General features: G+C 41.9%; 1 protein-coding gene across 3 annotated transcripts in view; it reads right to left on the reverse strand.

The window, feature by feature from the left end:
• Window positions 1-20,429, reverse strand: part of PAPPA2 (pappalysin 2) — a 366,677-nt gene that overhangs the window by 77,254 nt on the left and 268,994 nt on the right. For all 3 annotated transcript variants that reach the window (XM_077453193.1, XM_077453192.1, XM_077453191.1), the window contains exons 15-17: window positions 17,353-17,491; window positions 16,038-16,212; window positions 12,623-12,836 (exon numbers count right to left, since the gene is read on the reverse strand). In XM_077453193.1, coding sequence (XP_077309319.1) covers window positions 12,623-12,836; window positions 16,038-16,212; window positions 17,353-17,491 — 528 coding nt within the window. The remainder of the gene's footprint in view (window positions 1-12,622; window positions 12,837-16,037; window positions 16,213-17,352; window positions 17,492-20,429) is intronic.

Raw genomic sequence — 20,429 nt, forward strand, 5'->3', positions numbered from 1 at the left:
TGTCCCTTGCGAGGCCCTGAGGGTAGGATGAATAGGGAGTCCATCCTCCTAATAGAGGCTATTGCATTTGGGTAGACTCTGATGGCTCGGACTACGTCAGGAAAGTGAAAAGCGATTTCTTTTGGGTGCCCTGGAGCAAGGCACAATGATGGCAGAACTAAGTCTTCAAAGATAATACCACTTTAGGAAGAAAAGTTGGTCTTGTGTTTGTGAAAAATGTCTCCTTAGAAGAGAGAGACGTTAACTCAAAGACACATCTGACAGACATGATAGCAACCAACAAGGCCAGTTTGCAGGGGAAGTCATCAAAGGGGATTTCCCATATGGGTTCAAAGGGTGGTTTCTGCAGGGCATAGAGAACCAAGTTAAGATTCCAAGGTAGTACAAGATGTTTGAAAAGTGGCTAGATGTGAGATACACCTTGAATAAAGGTTTTGGCAAAAGAGCAAAACTAAAGCAGGATTTACTGTCGATTATTCGATTTTCTTTCCTTCCACCACAATTTCTTTCAACCACTGATTGAACCTACAGATGAGCACTTTGTGGGCTTTGTGGGACCAGTCTTAGGCTGAAAGGAACGTCTGAACTTAAAGGATAAATTCACCTTTTGTAATGAATGTTACACCTATATTTAGGGATCTTTTCCCCGCACTCACTGTCACTATTTAAAAACACACAGCGACATAATTTATTTACTGTGATCTGTTAATGAATAAACTACAAAATCTGTCTACTAGCACGGCGGATGGCTTGTAGTTCTCAATGAACTGTGAGGTGCTGGTAAGTACTTTTGTAGTTCATTGACATTTGCTGCACTTTAGTATCTGTCTGCACATGTGGGGGGTATGAGCAGACAGCTGTACTAAGTATTTAGAGGAGCCTGGTATTGCACCTATAATTCACTTATTGTGAGTGAAATGCTTTGCAGGCTGCAGTTTAAAAAAATAATAAATGCCCATTTATTTACTTGCAAAATTATGTGCATTTATATTTTTTTTACAAAAAGGTGAACCCAGCTTTTAAGTGTTGAAGTTAAAGTCTGGGCAGAGCATTGAAGGTAGAGGGTTCTGAGACAGTAGCTTTTTCCTCAAGTGATATTGTTGATGAATTTGTCAAGTGTCTCATCAAAGAGACCTCCACATGTGAAGCATATTTTAAAGGAAGATACATCTGACTAGGCTTTGAGCCACAAATGTTTGCACATACGAATTAAAATTAGAGCCATTCTGGAGATTTGTCTCATTACTTGTTATAACGCATCTATATACAAAAGGGCAGAGCAGAAGGTAAATTCTCAGTTAAAGTTTGGTCCTGGAAAACAGGATTATTTTAGTTGGTTATTGCCCTAGTCCAATTAGCAGCAGTATGACAGACAGAAATTGCAGCAACAACTGGTTGTAGAGCTGGGATTGCAAACATAAAGAGGGCATTTAAAGAGGAAGTAAACCCTGATGGATTTATTTCCTCTTTCATTCCCTGCAAAGGCAAAGCATAATGGACTACTATGTATCGCATAGTAGTCCATTATGTGTCACTTACCTGACACAGAAGCCAGCGAAGTCACCGCTGTCCCCTGTAGTCCGGCACATCCATCTTCTCGGTGGGGTCTCGCAGCTCTGCCGCTGTCATTCGGCAAAGCCACAATGACGTCACTCCCGCGCATGCACATGGGAGTCGACACGCGTGGCATCTCCGTCGTTGAAGATGCCGCGCTAAGTGCGCCTGCGCGCCGCTGTCTACGGCACATGCGCCGTAGACAGCGGTGCCTGTCTTCGGGTAAATATCTCCTAAACCGTATAGGTTTAGGAGATATTTATTGGACCTACAGGTAAGCCTTAATCTAGGCTTACCTGTAGGTCAAAGTGTGTTGTAAGGGTTTACAACCACTTTAAGACAGGGGTCAGCAACCTTTTTCCACTTAAGGGCCGGATTCAATGTATGTGAATGCATGGAGGGCCGCATTCACCTGCTAATAAAAGACAATAATAATAATCCTATCATAGTAATAATAATAACAGTACAGGTTTACCTCACTTTAAGGTGGTTCACTAATACAAAAGCAGTTCACCTTGAGGGAGCATATGGCAGGGGATTTGGATTTTAATACCCCATCCTGGCACCCAAGGGTGGCTGACACCAGCCCTGCCAGCCAGCATGGTCTGGAGATGAGGGTCCTGTCGCTAGGGAAAATGTGATTCCCATCCCTAGGTGAGATAGGTGTCCCACCTCCAGGGATGATGGGGTCCCTGTCCCCAGGGGAGTAGGGCTCCCTGTCCCCAAGTAAGAAGGGGTCCCTAACAGGGTTCCCCATTACAGTGTCCTTTGTCTCCCTTCACATAACTCCATAGTATCCTCCCCCTTATCCCCATAGAAAGTTTTCTGTGCCCCTCAAAGCAGTGTCCTCTGTCTCCTGCGGTGTCTTCTGGCCCATAGAGTCCTCTGCCCCCATAGTGTCCTCTGTGCCCTGCACCCCACCCCACTGTAGTGTCCTCTGTCCTCTGCTCCATAGTGCCCTCTGCCCCAGCCCCCATAGTGCTCTTTGCCCCATGTGTCCTCTGCCCCCATAATGTCCTCTGCCCTCATAGTGCCCTCTGCTCCCATAGTGCCCTCTGCCCCCTTAGTGCCCTTTGCACTCATAGTGCCCTATGCCCCCATAGTGTCCTCTGCCCTCATAGTGCCCTCTGCTCTCATAGTGCACTCTGCCCGCATAGTACCCTCTGCCCCAATAGTGTCTTCTGCCCTCATAGTGTCCTCTGCCCCCATTGTGCCCTCTGCCCTTAAAGTGGCCTCTGTCTCCAGCCCCCATAGTGCCCTCTGTCCCTATAGTGTCCAGTGTCCTCTGCCCCCATACTGTCCTCTGCCCTCATAGTGCCCTCTGCCCCCATAGTGGGCCTCCTTAGTATCCTCTGCCCCCATAGTGCCACTACCCCCATAGTGTCCTCCGCCCTCATAGTGCCCTCTGCCCCATAGTGTCCAGTGTCCTCTGCCCCCATAGTACCCTCTGCCCCTGCCCCAATTGTGTCCTCTGCACCCCACCCCACCGACACACAATCACACACTGTGCAGGTAGAACTCTCCTACCTTACACAGGTGTAGAGCAGAGCGGCGAGCGGCTGGTATCACAGGCTGAATGGGGGTGGGAACTGCTGAAGGTAACTTTTTACATTAACTGGCTGGTGATTGGTTGCTATGATCACCCAGCAACCAATCACCTGTTAATGTAATAAGTTCACTTCAGCGGTTCCTGCCCCCATCCAGCCCTGTGATATCAGCCAATCACCGCTGTGCTATTAATAGGACAGTGGCGAACATGTCCACAGGCAGGGTGCCCGTGAATTAATCATGGGCACTTAGTGGCCAGACAATTAGCGGTGGCGGGTGCGGGCTGCCGACCCCTGCTTTAAGAGCATCTCAAACTTTGTATCTGCAGAAACTTTGAATGAAGTAACATCTTCAATGCTGAAGGAACATCTTCAAAAACTGCCTTTACAGGTAAGGAGAGCCTGTAAATAAAAATTGACCAACGCTGAACAATGTCATTGCTATAGTTGTAGGCCATTTACATACCTCCAGAAGCCTTGCTCAAAAATTCTAAAACATTTTTTCAGGATCAACCCTAATCGTCATAAATTTTCCATGTTATATGTTCATGACCAGAAAATAATGTATCTTTTTTGATTTAGCAGATCTCTTTGTACCCAAAAGGGCAAAGCAAAACAGGGTGAATACAAGTGTGACAATACCAAGGCTTTTGTATACAGCAGCAGTGAGCCTATCTACATTGGCAAACATATTGGGTGAAGCTGTAAATTAGGAGTCTGGGGAGAGATATTTTCCATGGCCTGGTCTAACACCACCTCTGGGTCCTCTTCATTCCCTTCTATGTCCACCTCTTTTAAGTTAACTATATTAAATCCAACTGTATTAAAGCCATTAGTCCACCAAGGAATTTTGACATGGTTGCAGATAAGTCTGCCTTGATGAGGTAGGCTGCTTGTTGCCTGGGATAGAGAAAGAATCAGATGCAGAGAGTTGTGTTAAAAGTGGGTCCTGCTCCAGTGCAAGGGAAGAATTGCCACTCTTTGGTTGAATGTTGCGTGTGCCTTTGGCAGAGCAAGTTTGCCTAAAATCTTGCTGTGGTCCCCTTTTGCCTGATTTTCATACATTTCTTCAGGGAACAGTATGAGTACTCATGCATTAAAGTGTGCAAATAGGGTAAGCATTATCAAGCGGGAGTACACAGCAACTTAAGTGCAGGCCATCCTGTAGCAAACTCCTCATAGCAAAATGGAGGGAGGTGCGCTTGAGTATCTTGGATGTAGGGGGAGGTGGTGGTAAAGTGTGTGACCTGTGGCATGATGTAACACCTAGTCATCCAACTGAGACTAAGCTCTGAGTGGTTGAATTTTAGAGCCAAGTTTGAAAAGTTTGCACTGTAAAGTGAATACATTCCAAACATAATTCCAGTTTTACAGTAACAAATCAGAGATACAGACCCTGCCTTACCTGTCCAGCTCCCCACTTCCCATATATGGTCCAGGCTTCACATCACAGTCAGCATAACCCAAGAGGGGTCTTATGGGTCTGGGTTCCACAGACCTTGATCTGTATAGCACCCTGTGGCTAACTACCCGCATAGCACAAAGTGCTGAGGTAAGCACCCTTTCTAATCCAGTCCCTGAAACATTACACGCTGCCCCCACAGTATGGGATTCAGGTACATTCCCCAAAGATTTTACTGAGGTTGCACCAATCTGGATACGCTGCTTCTACTGCTGTATTAGAAGATCGTGAAGTTGATTGAAGAATCTGAGGAAAAAATAATAGAGTGGTTAACCTCCCTAGTGGTAATCCCGAGTCTGGCTCGGGTTGGGAATTTCATTACAATAGCGGTAACCCCGAGCCAGACTCGGGCTTGCACCGCTCAATGCAGGGGAGGACACAGGGATCGTTACTTACCTTGTCCCCTGGATCCAGCGATGTCCGCCGCGCTGTGTGATCGAGTTGTCCTCCGCTCGATTCACAGTGCCGAATGCCGCCGAGCTCCGTTCCCTGCGGCGTTACGGCATACGGGAGCGGAGAACGGCGGCAAATTCAAAAAAGTAAAAGTACACAAAACACACACAGCACTGTAATCTTACAGATTACAGTGCTGTAGTAAAAAATACACACCCCCTTTGTCCCTAGTGGTTTGTGCAATGCCCTGCATGCACTTTTATATTATAAATACAGTTTTTTACTGCTTGGAATTTGGAGATTGTCCATAGCAACCAAAACATGTCCCTTTTTCAGTTTTTTTTGGATTTGATTACATTATTGAATAATTTTTATTATTCTTTATTATATTATAAACTTTATCATACCCGGGATGTCTGCTAGACTCTGGTTTGAAGAGATTTCAGAGCGTTATTCCTAAGAATTACAGGACTACAAAATAAAAGCCAGATTTCCATGCAAAATAATTGTACCTCTTTCAGCACCTTATTCCAGACTGAATCATACCGCCAGGGAGGTTAAACTAAGAATGATTTCTCTGTAAGGGAGAAGAGGTTAGTCACCTTATGGCACAAGCAATAAATGGAGGGCTCACAGAGTAGGGTAGCATTATAGGGGGGATGCCCAGGGCGTGTCCTGAAAAGCTTGCCAGTGTCCAGTCACCTGAAGGTACCAGCATATAACCCAGGGTCTATGAATCGTCAACCTGTGTCCTGTACTGTCAAGATTAAGTATTTTTGGTACAGTACTGTTGGGAAACATCCACAATGAAGTCATAGATAGCAAAAAACACCTGCCAGAAGTTGCAATCCCTCATTAATCTATCCAAAACTTATCAGGTAATAGTGACTAATTAAAGTATTTATAAAACACTATTTTACACACACTGTTTAAAGAAAAGCCTTCAGGGCAGATACAGTATATAGAGGCTGCAATTGCTGATTCCTTGTGCTAAAAATGCTGAAAATATTCAGATGGGGTATGAAGCCATTGGGCCAGCACAACAGCCACACAACTTGCTTTTTATGTACCAATGGGGGAAGTGGAAACCCCTCTGAAGTGGACACAGGTATCAATAAACATCTGACAGACGTTCTAATTCTCAACCACTCTATCCAAAACTTAAAAAGCAAAGAGTTGGGCTTTAAAGTGTAAGATCTGTATTATTTATATTAATACATACATACAGCATAACTACCGGTATTTATACGAATATATAGTGTTGGCTAAAGCTGCCAATCACTCATATAAAGTAATGATGATAAGTTAACCAGGCAAGGCAGTTGCTAGCTGATCAATGTCCAGAGAAGCAGCAATTGCAGGTTGGAAAACCTTTGCCAATTGGTCCCCAGAAATATGAGGCTCGAGCCACCCTCTGCATCCACCACTCTTCTCTTCCCCCCTCCCCTTGATTTGATTTGGCACAAAAGCTAGGCTGGGCTGAATGATTTCCTTTATTGAGAACTCAATCCTGTTTATGCCAAACATCAGTCAGATCAGATCTGCTTGACCAACCACCCTCCTGCCCCTGTAAGCATCCAGATAAATGCTGATGTATTTTATTAACACATATACTGTATATACAGTACATACTCAGTATTAGTTAGCCCTCCAAGCAATTGATACATATTCTGTAGAATAGTATTAATCTCAAAATTTTCTTATACTGTGTACTCATGTACTAGACATAGCAGGAAAGCGATCTTGCAAGCAAATTTGTTTGAGCAAAAACATTTTTCACATATTTTATTTTATTTTTTTAATTTATATTTCCTTTGTTCGTCTTCAGACAAAATAACTAATAACTGGGTCAAGAACAAAGGCTTAGAGAGTCCAGGAGGTATTTGAGCTTTATAAACCTCTAATGCTTCAGTAATGAAGAAGTCCACAAAATTAACTTTGTTATCAAGTCCTCGTGATTCAAGTGAGTTTCATTAGTGCAACTGCCAGAAATGAGAACATAATTCATAAATAAATAAGAAATTAAATATGACACATACACAGTTGGCTTGAGAGGTGGCTGAGATAAGTTATTTACATTACTATAAGTACGAGTGAGCAAAAGTTCAGTTTTAGAAAATAATCACTCTGTAAGTGTTAATGTGTTATCATCAGTCATACATTCTAACAGTTGGTAGAAAATGAGGAGATGGAAGTAGGTTTGAAATATTAAATTTGTGTAGACTGCAGATGTGATAGAGAAAGGTGAGAAATGCTTAGCATAAAAAACACGATTACATAATTGCTTTGAGAATATAGAACTGTCATTGGTAAATATCCTAAGTCTCCTTTGAGATGACTGTTTGTTTCTATAATACTAATAAAATCAATTCCTTCTTCGGTGAAACAAGTAAAAAATCTCTTGTCTACTGTAAATCTGAATTTGTTTGAAGAATTAACAACATTTTGCCTCCACATTCTACTCTCTGCCATTCAACTTAAAAGAGAAGTATGGGATTTTTTTTGTATCCCATAATCATACTTACCTAGGTGGATGCTGCATCTGTCCCCTGCCGCCTCTTCACTGAGAACCAAGCCACCGAATATTGGTAATGGCTCACTTCTCTCACCTCCCCGAGTGGAGAGCTGCTGGCTGTCAATCAGCAGCTCTCCTACTCCGCTCCTCTGCGCTCACTGGAGCGCTGACCTGTAAAGGGACGGGGAGTGGCCATCTCAGCCTTTCGCTGAGACACCTATCAGTCCAGGCCAGGATCAAGACTCCCAGAGTCGGAATGACACGGTGCCTGGACTGATCTGTGTGACGTCTGCCAAGAGAGAGAACTTCAGACAGTTCTCTGCTGAAAACAGGTCACAGGAGGGCAAAAGGAATTGCACTCCTGTGACCCATAGGAGAAGCCCAGTCAAATGAGCTCAGGCTGGACTTCTCCTTTAAACTCTTCTTAATGTGTTCATCCACATTCTAGTGCGAGAGTAGAAGTAAATGTGTTATTTCACTTTAAAGTGTATGTTAATCCAAAACGTTAATTTCAGCTACAGCAAGCATTTTTTTTATTTGGGAGATTATCAAAACAGGAAGTGAGGGGAAATCTCTCCAAAGTGAGGAAATCCCTGGTTGTCTTCAGGGTCACCAGAACTAGTTTCCCAATTGGAAGATTTTCCATCTGTTCCTGTTCTGGTTGCTTGCTGTAATCTGAAATGTAATTTTACTTTCATTCTTGGTAATAACAGTAAACAGGACAGATAGAGAGGGTGAATCTCTCAGCAACAATAGAAATCTGACAGGTGTTCTTATCCCGCTTCGTTCTATTGAAAACTGAAAACATTTTGCCTTTAGTTATACTGATTATTTTAGCTCTCTGTGGGGCAGATTTTCTAAAACTTGTGTTCCCAGCAGCTGTGCATAGGAGCCAATCAGCTTCTAACTTCAGCTTGTTCAATTAAGCTTTGGCAATAAAACCAGGAAGCTGATTGGCTTGTATGCAGCTCTGCACCAGCTTTAGCACCACACAGTATTAGTAAATAACCCCCTAGGTCCTGGTGGGAAGATTTCCCTCCATTCCCAATTTGGGTCCTGATTTGAGTGATTCTATGCAGATGAGAAATTGCAGCAGGCTAAAACAGGTGTATCAAAATTTCTTGAACTGACAAATGTCCTGATTTGATCATCATTAAACATAAGAAAGCTTGGTGCAGACAGGGAGAATGCATGTAACGGTGCCCACATAAGAAAAAAAAAATTATAGATAACTATTTGTTATTATGAGATAAAACTGGTCTTATATTTGGTCCGTCCACTCCCTGCTCAGTGCTGCTTAAAATATTTGGTGTGTGCAATTTAAAGCTTGGGCTATACAAGTGCGCATGATCCTGCACCAATCATTTCAACAAATGTGTCAGGTTTGATGGCTAGATTATAGAGTTGATTTACTAAAACTGGAGAACGCAACATCTGGTGCAGCTCTGAATAGAAACCAATCAGCTTCCAGTTTTTTTGTAAAAAGCTTAATTGAACAAGCTTAAAGTGTTACTAAACCATCAACAGTAAAATCAGTCTGTATATGCAGTAAAGCATGCTTGTTATATTCACTATGGAACCTAAGGGGTTAATCCTCTGCATTTTGTATAAAGGCTGTTTGAACCTGCCTTCTCTGTTCCTCCCCTTCTTCCACTGACCCCAAGCCCCCTCCGGATAGTACAGAGGCTAGGGGACAAGCTGCACATTCTTAGTTTGGTGTGTATTGCTAGAGAATTTTTTTTTTTTGGGGAGAGTGCAGGTGATCAGCACAGGCCAATCACTACAGTGCAGACTGAGGGTCAGGGGTCCTGCAGCCTCATAGGGCAATCAGGGGAGAATGAAAACTCCTACAAGCTTTAGCCAGACACTAATAGAAGTCGCAAGACTGCTATATACTGCTGTTGAAAAAGGTATTTCTAAGTTTATATTTACTAAAGCTATTGCAGTTCGATGTTCTGTGTACTGCGGGAGACCAGATATAGTGAATGCAGGGTCTTGGGTTTAGTAGTACTTTAAATTAGAAGCTGATTGGCTACCATGCACAGCTGCACTCGATTTTGCACTCTCCAGTTTTAGTAAATCAACCTCTATGTCTGTTGCCAAGTCATGTTAAATGACAGCTATGAATATATTTTATTTTACATTTTTCTATGTTTATACATGTTTTATGTTATTTTTGAACTATATACAGTATACATTTGTTCTTTTATTAATAAACATTTACTACATAACAGAATATTCCCTAAGCACTATAGCTTACAAAAAGAGAGCACAACTCAAGTCGCCCCCTTTTTTTACTTTATTCTTTAAAGGACAAGTTCACCTTTTGGAACATGTTACATGTTTCACCCATATTTAGGGTGGAACATGTAACATGTTCCAGCAGCTGCAGCCTCTTCCCCCTCCCCAGTGATAGGGAGTGAGCAAGTTCTCCAGGCACCCACTGTCACTGTTTGAAAAAAAACGTGGCCTTGTGGGGCTCTCCCCGCCCAGCTACATCATTCATTCACAGTCCTCTATGAATGGGAAACTATAAGTCCTGACAAAGCATTTTAAGGAATTTCTATATTTCTCTATTGTCTAGTTTTTAAAATGGGGAGTACTGAGATCCAAAAAGGCATTGACTGTTGCAAAATAAAATCTTTTCAAGGACTATACATGCTTGTGTGGCACTCCTACCTTTAAAACCTTAGTAAACTCCTCTGGGGTCAATCAAGACCCCACTGTTGCTAGTGAGCAGCCTCAAGTACTGCAGGCCACCTATTATGTTATAAAGCATCTCCAAAGGTTCAGCCCCCTATGTTTTTGTGCATAGTTGAGTCACTTAGCCTTGTTTCAACATTGGAGGTATGGCTTTTTGGCAGCAATTCTTCCATAAAGACCACTACCAGCCAGAGTTCTCCAGACAGTACATGGGTTTACTCGGATCCCACTGGTTTCCACCAGTTTTGTGCTGATGACACTTGCTGGACATGTTCCAATGTTGGAAGAGAAGTAAGCATGTGTAGTCTTTCGACTGCTGCATAGTTTCCTTGGACAACCACTGTGTTTACTCTGATTTGAAAGAATGGAACCTGATGTAAGTGGTTGGCCTCCCAATGTAAAGGGACACTCTTTTTTGAAGGATGAGATCTGGTTTGAAGGAGTGGACTTCTGATGTAAAAAGGGGACTCCTCATGTGAAGGTTGGACTCCTGATTTGAAGAGGGGACTCTGGCGTGAAGGGAGGAACGCCTCATATAAAGGGGTGATTTCTGATTTGGTGGGGCTTATGATGTAAAGGTAAAGGGAGGCTATTGATGTGAAGGACTCATGGTATGAAGGGGGGGGGGGGGCTTTGAATGAAAGGAGGAACTTTGATGTGAAGGAGAAACTTCTGATGTGAAGGGTGACTCTGATATAAAGGGGTACCAAGTATATTTTGTTTAGTACTGGCAATAACGTATCTAAATGTATACATGGCAGGATTTGTAGGTTTATGTTTGTGAGCCCTATGTTGTAATTTATGGAGTCATTTGTGGGTACAAGGGCTGCAGACTATGTACAGTATATGCTATATGTAAGCCTAAATTCTATTTATTCATGCCCCTTTAAGCAACCTCAATATTCAGTGCATTCTAATCATGTCCGTTTTAGCTAAGGTGCGATTTTCCACATGTCTTATCCTTTCCTAGGTGTCTTTCAGTCTCAGGTTCCAAAGTTGAGAGGTATACACTATGCAGGAACAATACACCAAAGCAGCACTCTATGCTAACCAGATCTTATAACTATGCTTCCCCTCCTGATAACATCTCTGTCGATCTTATTTATGATAACAGAAGCCTGCCAAAAAAACTGACGCTGCTTTATATGGTTCTGTTCCATTCTTTGTACATCCATTAGGATGAGCGCCCCCTAGTATTATAAGAGGGAATACTGTCCTTTTCCCGGGGCAGTGCACATGCTGTGTGATTTCTCTCCTGTAAGAAGAGATGAGCCCAGGGACTATGACAGGAGAGAGAAAGCATTGCACATACTCAACCCATGGGACTCTGGAGCACTCATTCTGATGGCTGCTCTGCCCTGAAAGAAGATGGATGGAGTCATATAAAACAGTGACTGTTATTGTGAATATGCATGCCAATTTCTATGTTTTTGTACATTTTTGAGCTGCTTAGCCTCGTTTCCACGTTGGAGGCATGGCTTTTTGGCCATGAAGACCACTTCTAGCCAGATTATGCGAACAGTAGATGAGTGTACCTGGGTCCCACTGGTTTCTGCCAGTTCTGTGCTGATGAAGATGGATGGAGCCATATAAAACCATGGCTGTTATTGTCAATAATGTCCATGGGTGTATTACCAAAGGAAAGGCATGGTTAAAAGATCTAAATAGTACAGGGCACACTGCTTTGTTGTAGTGTAACTACATAATGTGCTTTTTGTTACTAAGGTGAACTAACCCCTTAAAGCGGAGGTCCACCCTAAAGTGGAGCTTCCGCTCATTGGAACCCTCCCCCCCTCCGGCGCCACAATTGGCACCTTTCAGGGGGGAGGGGGGTGCAGGTACCTGTACAGTACAGGTATCTGCACCCACTTCCAGCGTAGATTCTGCAGAAGCTACGCCCATTTCCGCAGAATCTATGCCCCTTTCCGAAGGTCCCCCGCTGCCTGCTGGGAAACACACGGATCCCAGAGACAGCGGGGACCATCCTTATTGCGCAGCGTGACTCGTGCATGCGCAGTAGGGAACCGGGAAATGAAGCCGCAAGGCTCCACTTCCTGATTCCCATACCCAAGATGGCGGCGGCAGCACCCGAGAGATGATCGAGAGATCGGCTTCGGGTGCCGACATCGCGGGCGTGCTGGGCGGGTAAGTGTCATTATTTTAAAAGTCAGCAGCTGCAGTATTTGTAGCTGCTGGCTTTAAAAAAAAAAACGGCGGACTCCCGCTTTAAGTCCTAACCAAAAAACCTGAAAACAAATGACTACACATTTCCTTGAAATTAAAGATCAGATGTTGTGAATGTAAATAACTGATAGAGAAGCGCATGAAAAAGACAGTAACTAGAAAGATAAGTCTGAAAGACAGAGAAAGAATTGTGAACATGATTAAGACAAAGGTACAAAAGCATCTGCTAGTAGTATATTTAGACAAGCACACAATAACTTTAACCTCCTAGGCCGTTGCTCAGGTGCTTCTGCTACATGGTAGCCTGGCTTACACCTGTATCTGCACGTTGATCCCACATCGTGGCTACCCATTTGGCAGCGAGTTGTGATCAGCTTTGCATGGGGAATGGGTGTTGGAGCATCACATTCAATCTTGCAGTAGCCCTCAGGGAGAGACCAAAGACCATCCTGCATACAGGTCACCCACTGATTCATTCCTGAAACCAGGAGAAGAGAGGTTAGCTTTTCATCCTTTCTTTAAAAAAACTTTCACAAGATAAAAATGGTCACTGTATTTAGGATTTAGAGAACATTTTAAGGAATAATTAGCATTCTTGTATTCACTGTGACAATTTTACAATACATTTTACTGCCATCGTGCTCTCAGATGTAGTGTAGGAAGGAAGTAGACAGGAGAACACATGGCAAACCTATTGGATGATTAAAAGTGACACTAAACAATATCCATATTCTCTCAAAAAAATCCATACACATCCACTACCTAATAGCCATGTAATGTATTTTTCATTACAGTTTTTCTTTCTGTCTTTGCAATGTCCTCCATGAGCTCCAGAACCTCTCCTTCCCTTCACTTCCGTTTGTTTGAAATGCACAGTGCACGTTAGTTGTGGTAATTTGTGCCGCTCTATGCACACTACAAATCCCACAGTCTGTAGTTCACAGTTCATTTTAGGAGTGAGTAAGGGCCGGTTCACACTGCAGGCGAGGCGACTCCGACTTGCCTCGCCGCGACCTGCGGGGACCTCAGCGGCGACTTGCAGAGGACTTCTGTATAGAAGTCAATGCAAGTCGCCCCCGAAGTCGCCCAGAAGTAGTACAGGAACCTTTTTTCTGAGTCGGAGCGACTCGAGTCGCTCCTCTCAGAACGGTTCCATTGTACAGAACGGGGGCGACTTGCGGGAGCGAGGCGAGGCGAGTCGTGTCGCCTCGCATCGCCCGCTGTGTGAACCGGCCCTAAGAGAGGTTGGCTACATTCCTAAATTGTGACCCTGTAGAAAAAATGTAGCCAACCTTTAACAGGAAGTTGGATTACAGCAGCAAAGAAAAGGAATTTGGAGATTTGGAGGAGGCTGACAGCAACAGAAGGGACTTTTTTTGAGTTACGAATACATAATTAAATAGATATTTTATAATTTTTCTAGTCTGAGTTTTATCTGAGTTTAGCTTATTTCAGTAAAGCCCTATCTTTAAAAGGGTAAATGTTATTGAAATATTTTCATGTTTTCAACATACAAAAGAACGAAAACAAAACCAAGTGAAGATACAAAACCAAAAGCCCTTTTTTAGAGCAGGCACTAAAAGAGTCAGCTTTTACCAGACACTCACCTGTGTTCTCCTCTATTCATGATTTAATTTAGTTACAGACAGCTCAATATGTCCAACTTCAAGGTTAGGTCCTGCCTCAGAGCAATGCCACACCTACCACCGTACACCAGTCTAATAAAAGTGTCCTTAAGGTTTTATCATGCCATAATTTTTGCGTTCTAGATGTGATTTTGCATACACATTTACACTCATTTTTTTATGCATTTTTGATTAGGGTTGCCACATCATCCATTTAATTTAGGACACATATTAGTTACACAAGTTCTGAGGCTGATTTAATGCAGATAAGGCACCAAATGAGTTTAATTACCACCTTAATCAGCCACAGAACCTGTGTAATTAATGTGTGTCCTGGATTAAAGGGATGATGTGGCAAACCTATTTTTGATGCAATTTCAATGTGTTCAGTGCATTTTTTCCTTCTTTTTTATTTTTATTAGGGCAAGATGCATTCCAATGCATTTAAGTGCATTTTCATGCGCTCTAAACAAAAAATGCAGCATGTTGTACTCTTGTTGAAAAAACTGGACTGACCACATTGGTCTGCATTAGGGCCATTGGAATGATGGAAAATAATGTGCATGTGTCCTGGATGCAATTTAACAATGCATTGAAAAGCATCTGGTGCAAACCAGCCTTTCATTGCATTGAAATTTCCCTCAATGGACAAGGAAACAAAGACTGAGCAGAGCTTAGGACAGGAGGTGGGACTCAGGCCTAAAGTCAGGAAAGTCAAGCCCTTATTAAGAAGCTAAAACCAGACTCAATGGGGTCCACATATTCATTTTTTTTTTCTAGCCAACAGCTTCACTTTAAATTATTATAGTCTTTCACTTTCCACTACCAAAGCAGATAGAGATGAATGTATTGAATGTTATAAAAACAGGTCCAACCTGGTTTTGCTTCTTGAAGTGTTGTGGGCAGTGACGCTAGCTTTAACTGGGTTTAACTGGGTCCCTTTTTTGAAGCCAATTAGAGCCTCTGGCTCTAATCATGTGGTTCAATAAAGAACAAAAAACATTGAAATCTATTGGTTTGGCACCCTGCATGTAGATTAAGGGCCAGGCACATGGATTAGTGGGGCGGCCACTGGTTGTGGGTATGATAAAGCCATGACCAAGAGTTTAAAGAATGACACAAATATTAATTTTCACAAAGTTTGCTGCCTTCAGTTTTTTCTGCTGGCAATTTGCATATACTCCAGAATGTTATGAAGAGTGAACAGATGAATTGAAATTAATTGCAAAGTCCCTCTATGCCATGAAAATGAACTTAATGCCATAAAAAACATTTCCACTGCATTTGTGAAGAAGGCTTCAGGGTGCCCAAAAAAGTCCAGCAAGCACCAGGTGTGTCTCCTACAGTTGATTGAGCTGCGTGATGGGGGGAACCACCAGTGTAAAGCTTGCTCAAGAATGGCAGCAGGCAGGTGTGAGTACATCTGCGCACACAGTGAGGGGAAGACTTTTGGAGGATGGTGGAGGATGGTGGAGGATGGTGGAAGAAGTAATTTGCTTTTGTAGCACAACTGGTCCCTTTTTTGAAGACAATTAGAGCCACTTCTCCCCAGGAAAAACATCAGGGACAGACTAATATTCTGCAAAAGGTACAGGGATTGGACTGCTGAGAACTGGTGTAAAGTAATTTTCTATGATGAATCCCCTTTCCAATTGTTTTGGGCATCTGTAAAAAAAACCTTTCCCTGGAGAAGAAAAGGTGAGCGCTACCATTAGTCCTGTGTTATGCCAACAGTAAAGCATCCCAAGACCATTCATGTAATTATACTAATTGTACTTGTAATTATACTTCAGTATACCATAGCAGCAGCTGACAAAAAGATTTAAAAGCACTGAAGTAACAGACTTTGTGAAAATGAATATTTGTGTCATTCTCAAAACATTTGACCATAGCTGTAGATGAATGTGCTTCAAATAGATCATACAATGCACCAGATGAAGTTTTCTGTTGACAAGCACATCATTTGGACAAGTGAACAACAGTTGTTTTTGTTAAAAAAAATGTTTAGCTCCAGCTTTCACAAATAAGCCCCAGTGTCTCTCTGAATTACTTACCTTGGAATTTCGCAGGAGGCAGGCAGGTAAAAAAGCATTGTTTCCCCAAGCGTGTACCTTCAGGGCAAGAAAAACTTGCATGAAATACAAGTGATGAAGGGGGAACTCCACAATCCAGACGCTCACAAGTTACCATCAAATTCCATTTTCCAAAAGAACATTTAAGCACTGCATCCTGAAATAAATTAGAAAAGTGCATAGTAATTATTAAAGACAAATAATAAAGAAAGTTAGTGTGACAAATTACATTTTTAAAAACTTGGTGGGATGTTATAAATCCTGGCAAATGCTTTATAAACTATTGTTCTAAAAGGGTGTCCTAATGGCTCAGTATATCATATATAAATAGTGCTTTACATAAGGAAAGTGTACTACTCTACTGATGTAACAGGTTAGATATAGTCAAGTGTAAAATGTATCAAAACCCAATTTTTTTTGGCCAGGAAGTGTTTTTATTGCTGTCTGTGCCTCCAAGTCACTATTCCCGATTGTTCTGGTGACCATTGTCATCAACATAGAAAGTAATAGGAGCTTTAAGGTTTTTTAAGGCTGTCCCCAGAACAGGAAGTGAGAATGAAATTCCCCAATAGGGACACCTCTTCCAGTGACAACTGTCTAGGAGGGGGTTTCATTTAGGAGATATTTTCTTTCACTTCCTACTGAGTCTCTGGGGCTCCACGTTAAGTGAGTCTTCCTCAATAACACATTGAGATTTTGATCCACAATCAAAGGCTCAGCAGAGATATTGCTTATGCATTGGGTCACACCCAACTCAACTTCAAGGTCAACTCAGACATAAATATTGTCTAAATATCTGATGTGCTTTTTGTATTTTTTCCAGATCTGTGCAGTTATCCAGTGAGAAACTTTCTCTTAGTGCAGGAGTTTCATGTAAAAAAAAAAAAAAAAAAACGGTCACTGCTGCTCTCTCTCTCTTTGTGCAGGGTGACTGGTCTTGACTCCACCCGTCTTGTAGTTTTCTGCAGGCAGCTTGTATTGAGTGGAGTTTCTGGGTTCCTCCCACAGCTCTGTTCTTTGTACAGGCTATGGACAGCATATTGGTGCTGTCACCTTATCTTTTAGAATGTAATACCTGGGTTTTTTAAAGCATGTGGTGCACACAAAGTGAATTTGTTTCCTTTGTGGCTATTGAAGAATATATTTGGATAAAAGATGTCCAGAGCTCAGTTTTTTTGAGTAACACAGTCACCTCTAAGGAGACTGTTGTCACCTTAGAAAAGTTTTAAGCAAGAACAGAATCACTTACAGCAGGCTGTACCTTTTCAACATACAAAATTAATAACTGGAGACTTACCTGTAAGACTTTAGGTCCTGTCTTACTGACCGAGTGAAGAACATGGCCCTCGTCACATGTCACAGAGCACAGAGTTTCTCCATCCACATCTACGGAACAATGGGAAGAACCATGTGCCACATGCAATGGGGAGCATGACCTATTGGATGTATTGGGGATAACATTAAAATTTATAAATTACTACAACATACTGAATATTTAGTCTGTGCACAGTTTGATGAGAATATGCAAAATGTGGGAGCCCATTACAACCAAGTACATTTCAATTTTTAACAGATATGATCAAAATAAACAGAATTCTGATTTAGCCAAAACTGGAAAACTTTTTGGGTGGCATTCTGCATTGGCTGGTCAAATCATGTCTATGGTCCTCCTTACTCAATAAATTAGTTGAAATGTTAAGTGGAATTACCTTAAAAATACATTGATTGGCTAGGCCCCCGTCAAATGGGTAAGTCAGTTGTGGGAAGAACCCTTAGTTATCCCTCATTAGGTGTCAAGAAGATAGATCTGCAATATATCCAGCCTTGGTAAAGGGCAGGTAAGTTGTTAACCGTATCCTGCCAAACTAAATCCCCAATGTAACCAAGCATTGATCTACATCATTTAGACCAAGCCTTGCTTAAATGTGGGTGATTGTTAAAGGGTTCAGTTTACCACTTTACTATTTCAGGGAGAGATTAAATGTGACCTCTTGTAATGAAAAGCAGTAATAAAGATATAGGAGTTTGTACCGTCATCCAGAAATCAAGTAGTATAAAGATTGGGAGGATTTATCAGGTGGTAGCACTATGGGCTTGAGGCTTGCTGGAGCATGGGTAAGCTCTGTAGCTCTTGCCAATTCTTTATTTTTAAAGACTCCTTCAATCTTGATGCTGTATGGTAATCATTCTGTATCTTTCTATCTTTCGATCATCATTTTGCTTTTTTGATCTAATCACAGATAACCTCCAGATGAAGCAGTTAATGTCCGCAAAACTAGTAGAGGAAACTGACATCTGTGATAAATTGCTTTATTGTGACTACCCCCTGGTGACATACATGTGTATCGCTATTATGTTTTTAATATCTAATGATGATTTGTTTTTTGGTATCAGTAATATCATCTGTAACTTTTACAATTATATTTTTTTGTTACATTATTCATTGTACTGTTTTTATTGTACCGCAATAGTCCAACTGCCCCCTTTTCCTTTGATAGCCTGGTTTGGGATCAGGCTCCCAATCTTTATTCTACTTTACTATTTCAGCTGATAAAGTTAGCAACTGCATGCCCCTTACAAAAAAAGGTGAGTACTGGATGCTTGAAACCCTCTCAATGCAGTTCCAGCTCAGGTCAGAATTTATATAATCAACAGAGCCTGATATAAACTAGAAATTCTGACCTACCAAGCTATATTATTTTAAAGCAACAATGGCCAGAAAGAGCAGACTGAATCCTGGTAGCTGCTGCAAATTTTAAAGTCATAAGCAGGCAGTACCAATTTTTACTGATTGTCTCATAATGTCTCCCTTTGAGCAAAAAAGCCTTCAAACCTATTTACCACCATCCTACAAAGAGCACAAATCCAACACAAGTAGGACTATCCATTTCAAATGTTGTTCCAAATTAATAACTACTCCTATTCTATCAACTCCTTGAAGGAAGATCATCAATCTCTTACAGATTTGAAAGTGCACTCTTACTGCTAAACATATCCCAATGGGACCCATCTAGTTTTAATCCCTCAAGGCCCAGTAGCCAGCTCCTATCTGAATTGAGAGGAAAATAACCCGTTACAGAGGGTCCAACATATGTTTTTGAGTTTTACCTCTATCTGTTATTTAGTGTATTCATTTTCTGTATCACATTAATCCTTAGAAAAAAAGAACTAAAAAAACTAAACTAAAATCTTGATCAAGTTTTCTTCTTTACTTTTGTCTTTTTCATCTCACATCAAGGATAATACTTTAGAACAAAATAGACTTTCTTACACCAAGACTAGCAAGGGTTAAACCAACACTATTCCAGTTGTGCATTTCTGGTTCTTACCTATCACCATATTTTTTACAACAATTTTAAATGTCTTGTTTATTTTTTGCATACATTCACAATATAGTTAACTATATTGACTGGGCGGAGGGAACCACACATTCATCTAAGGCTCGCCAGTTCCTAAATGTCTTGCAGGACAATTTTATGGGTCAGATGGTAGACACACCAACTAGAAATAAAGCGTCACTGGATCTAGTGATTATCAACAATACAGACCTAAACAGGTATGTGGAAATACGGGGCAATTTAGGTAACAGCGATCACAGGTCAATTGGCTTCAGTATAAATCACACAAATATGAAACATAAGGGGAATACAAAGACACTAAATTTCAAAAGAGCAGACTTCCCTAAACTACGAATCTTGCTAGAAGGCATAAATTGGGATAAAATCTTAGGAACAAAGAACACGGAGGAGAGATGGGTGTGCTTTAAGAGCATATTAAATAAGGGCATTAGCCTATGCATCCCATTGGGTAATACATTTAAATGAGCAAACAAAAGTTCTGGATGGCTTAACTCCAATGTAAAAATGCATATAAAAGCAAAGGAGAAGGCCTTCAAAAAACACAAGGTTGAGGGATCATCCTTATGCAGCGTACACACGAGCGGATTGTATGGCGTACTTAGTCCGTCGAAACACATTTCAGCGGACAATCCGCTCGTGTGTGGGCTTCAGCTGACTTTTTCAGCGTGCAGTCCGGAGTACTAAGAATTTTGTTTTTTTCTAAATTCTGTCCGTCGTACTTTGGTTTCAGCGGACAATACGGTCGTCAGTATGCTAGTTCGACGGACTAAGAATGGCGCATGCCCAGAAAGGATTTACACGGCGGAAGGGTGCTTTGCTGTGTCTTGGACTTCCTATTTCTAGTACCGTCGTACGTGCTGTACACGTCATCGCGCAAGCTTTCGACGGACTGTTTGTGTATCCATGTGTGGTCAAGTCCGTTCAGTGGAAAGTACGACGGACTGTCCGTCGGATTGTATGACGGACTAAGTATGCCATACAATCTGCTCGTGTGTACGCGGCATTAGCATTCAGA

Source organism: Lithobates pipiens, unplaced genomic scaffold (assembly GCF_037356315.1).
Source record: "Lithobates pipiens isolate NorthernLeopardFrog02 unplaced genomic scaffold, aLitPip1_a1.2 Scaffold_23, whole genome shotgun sequence".
NCBI lineage: Eukaryota > Metazoa > Chordata > Amphibia > Anura > Ranidae > Lithobates > Lithobates pipiens.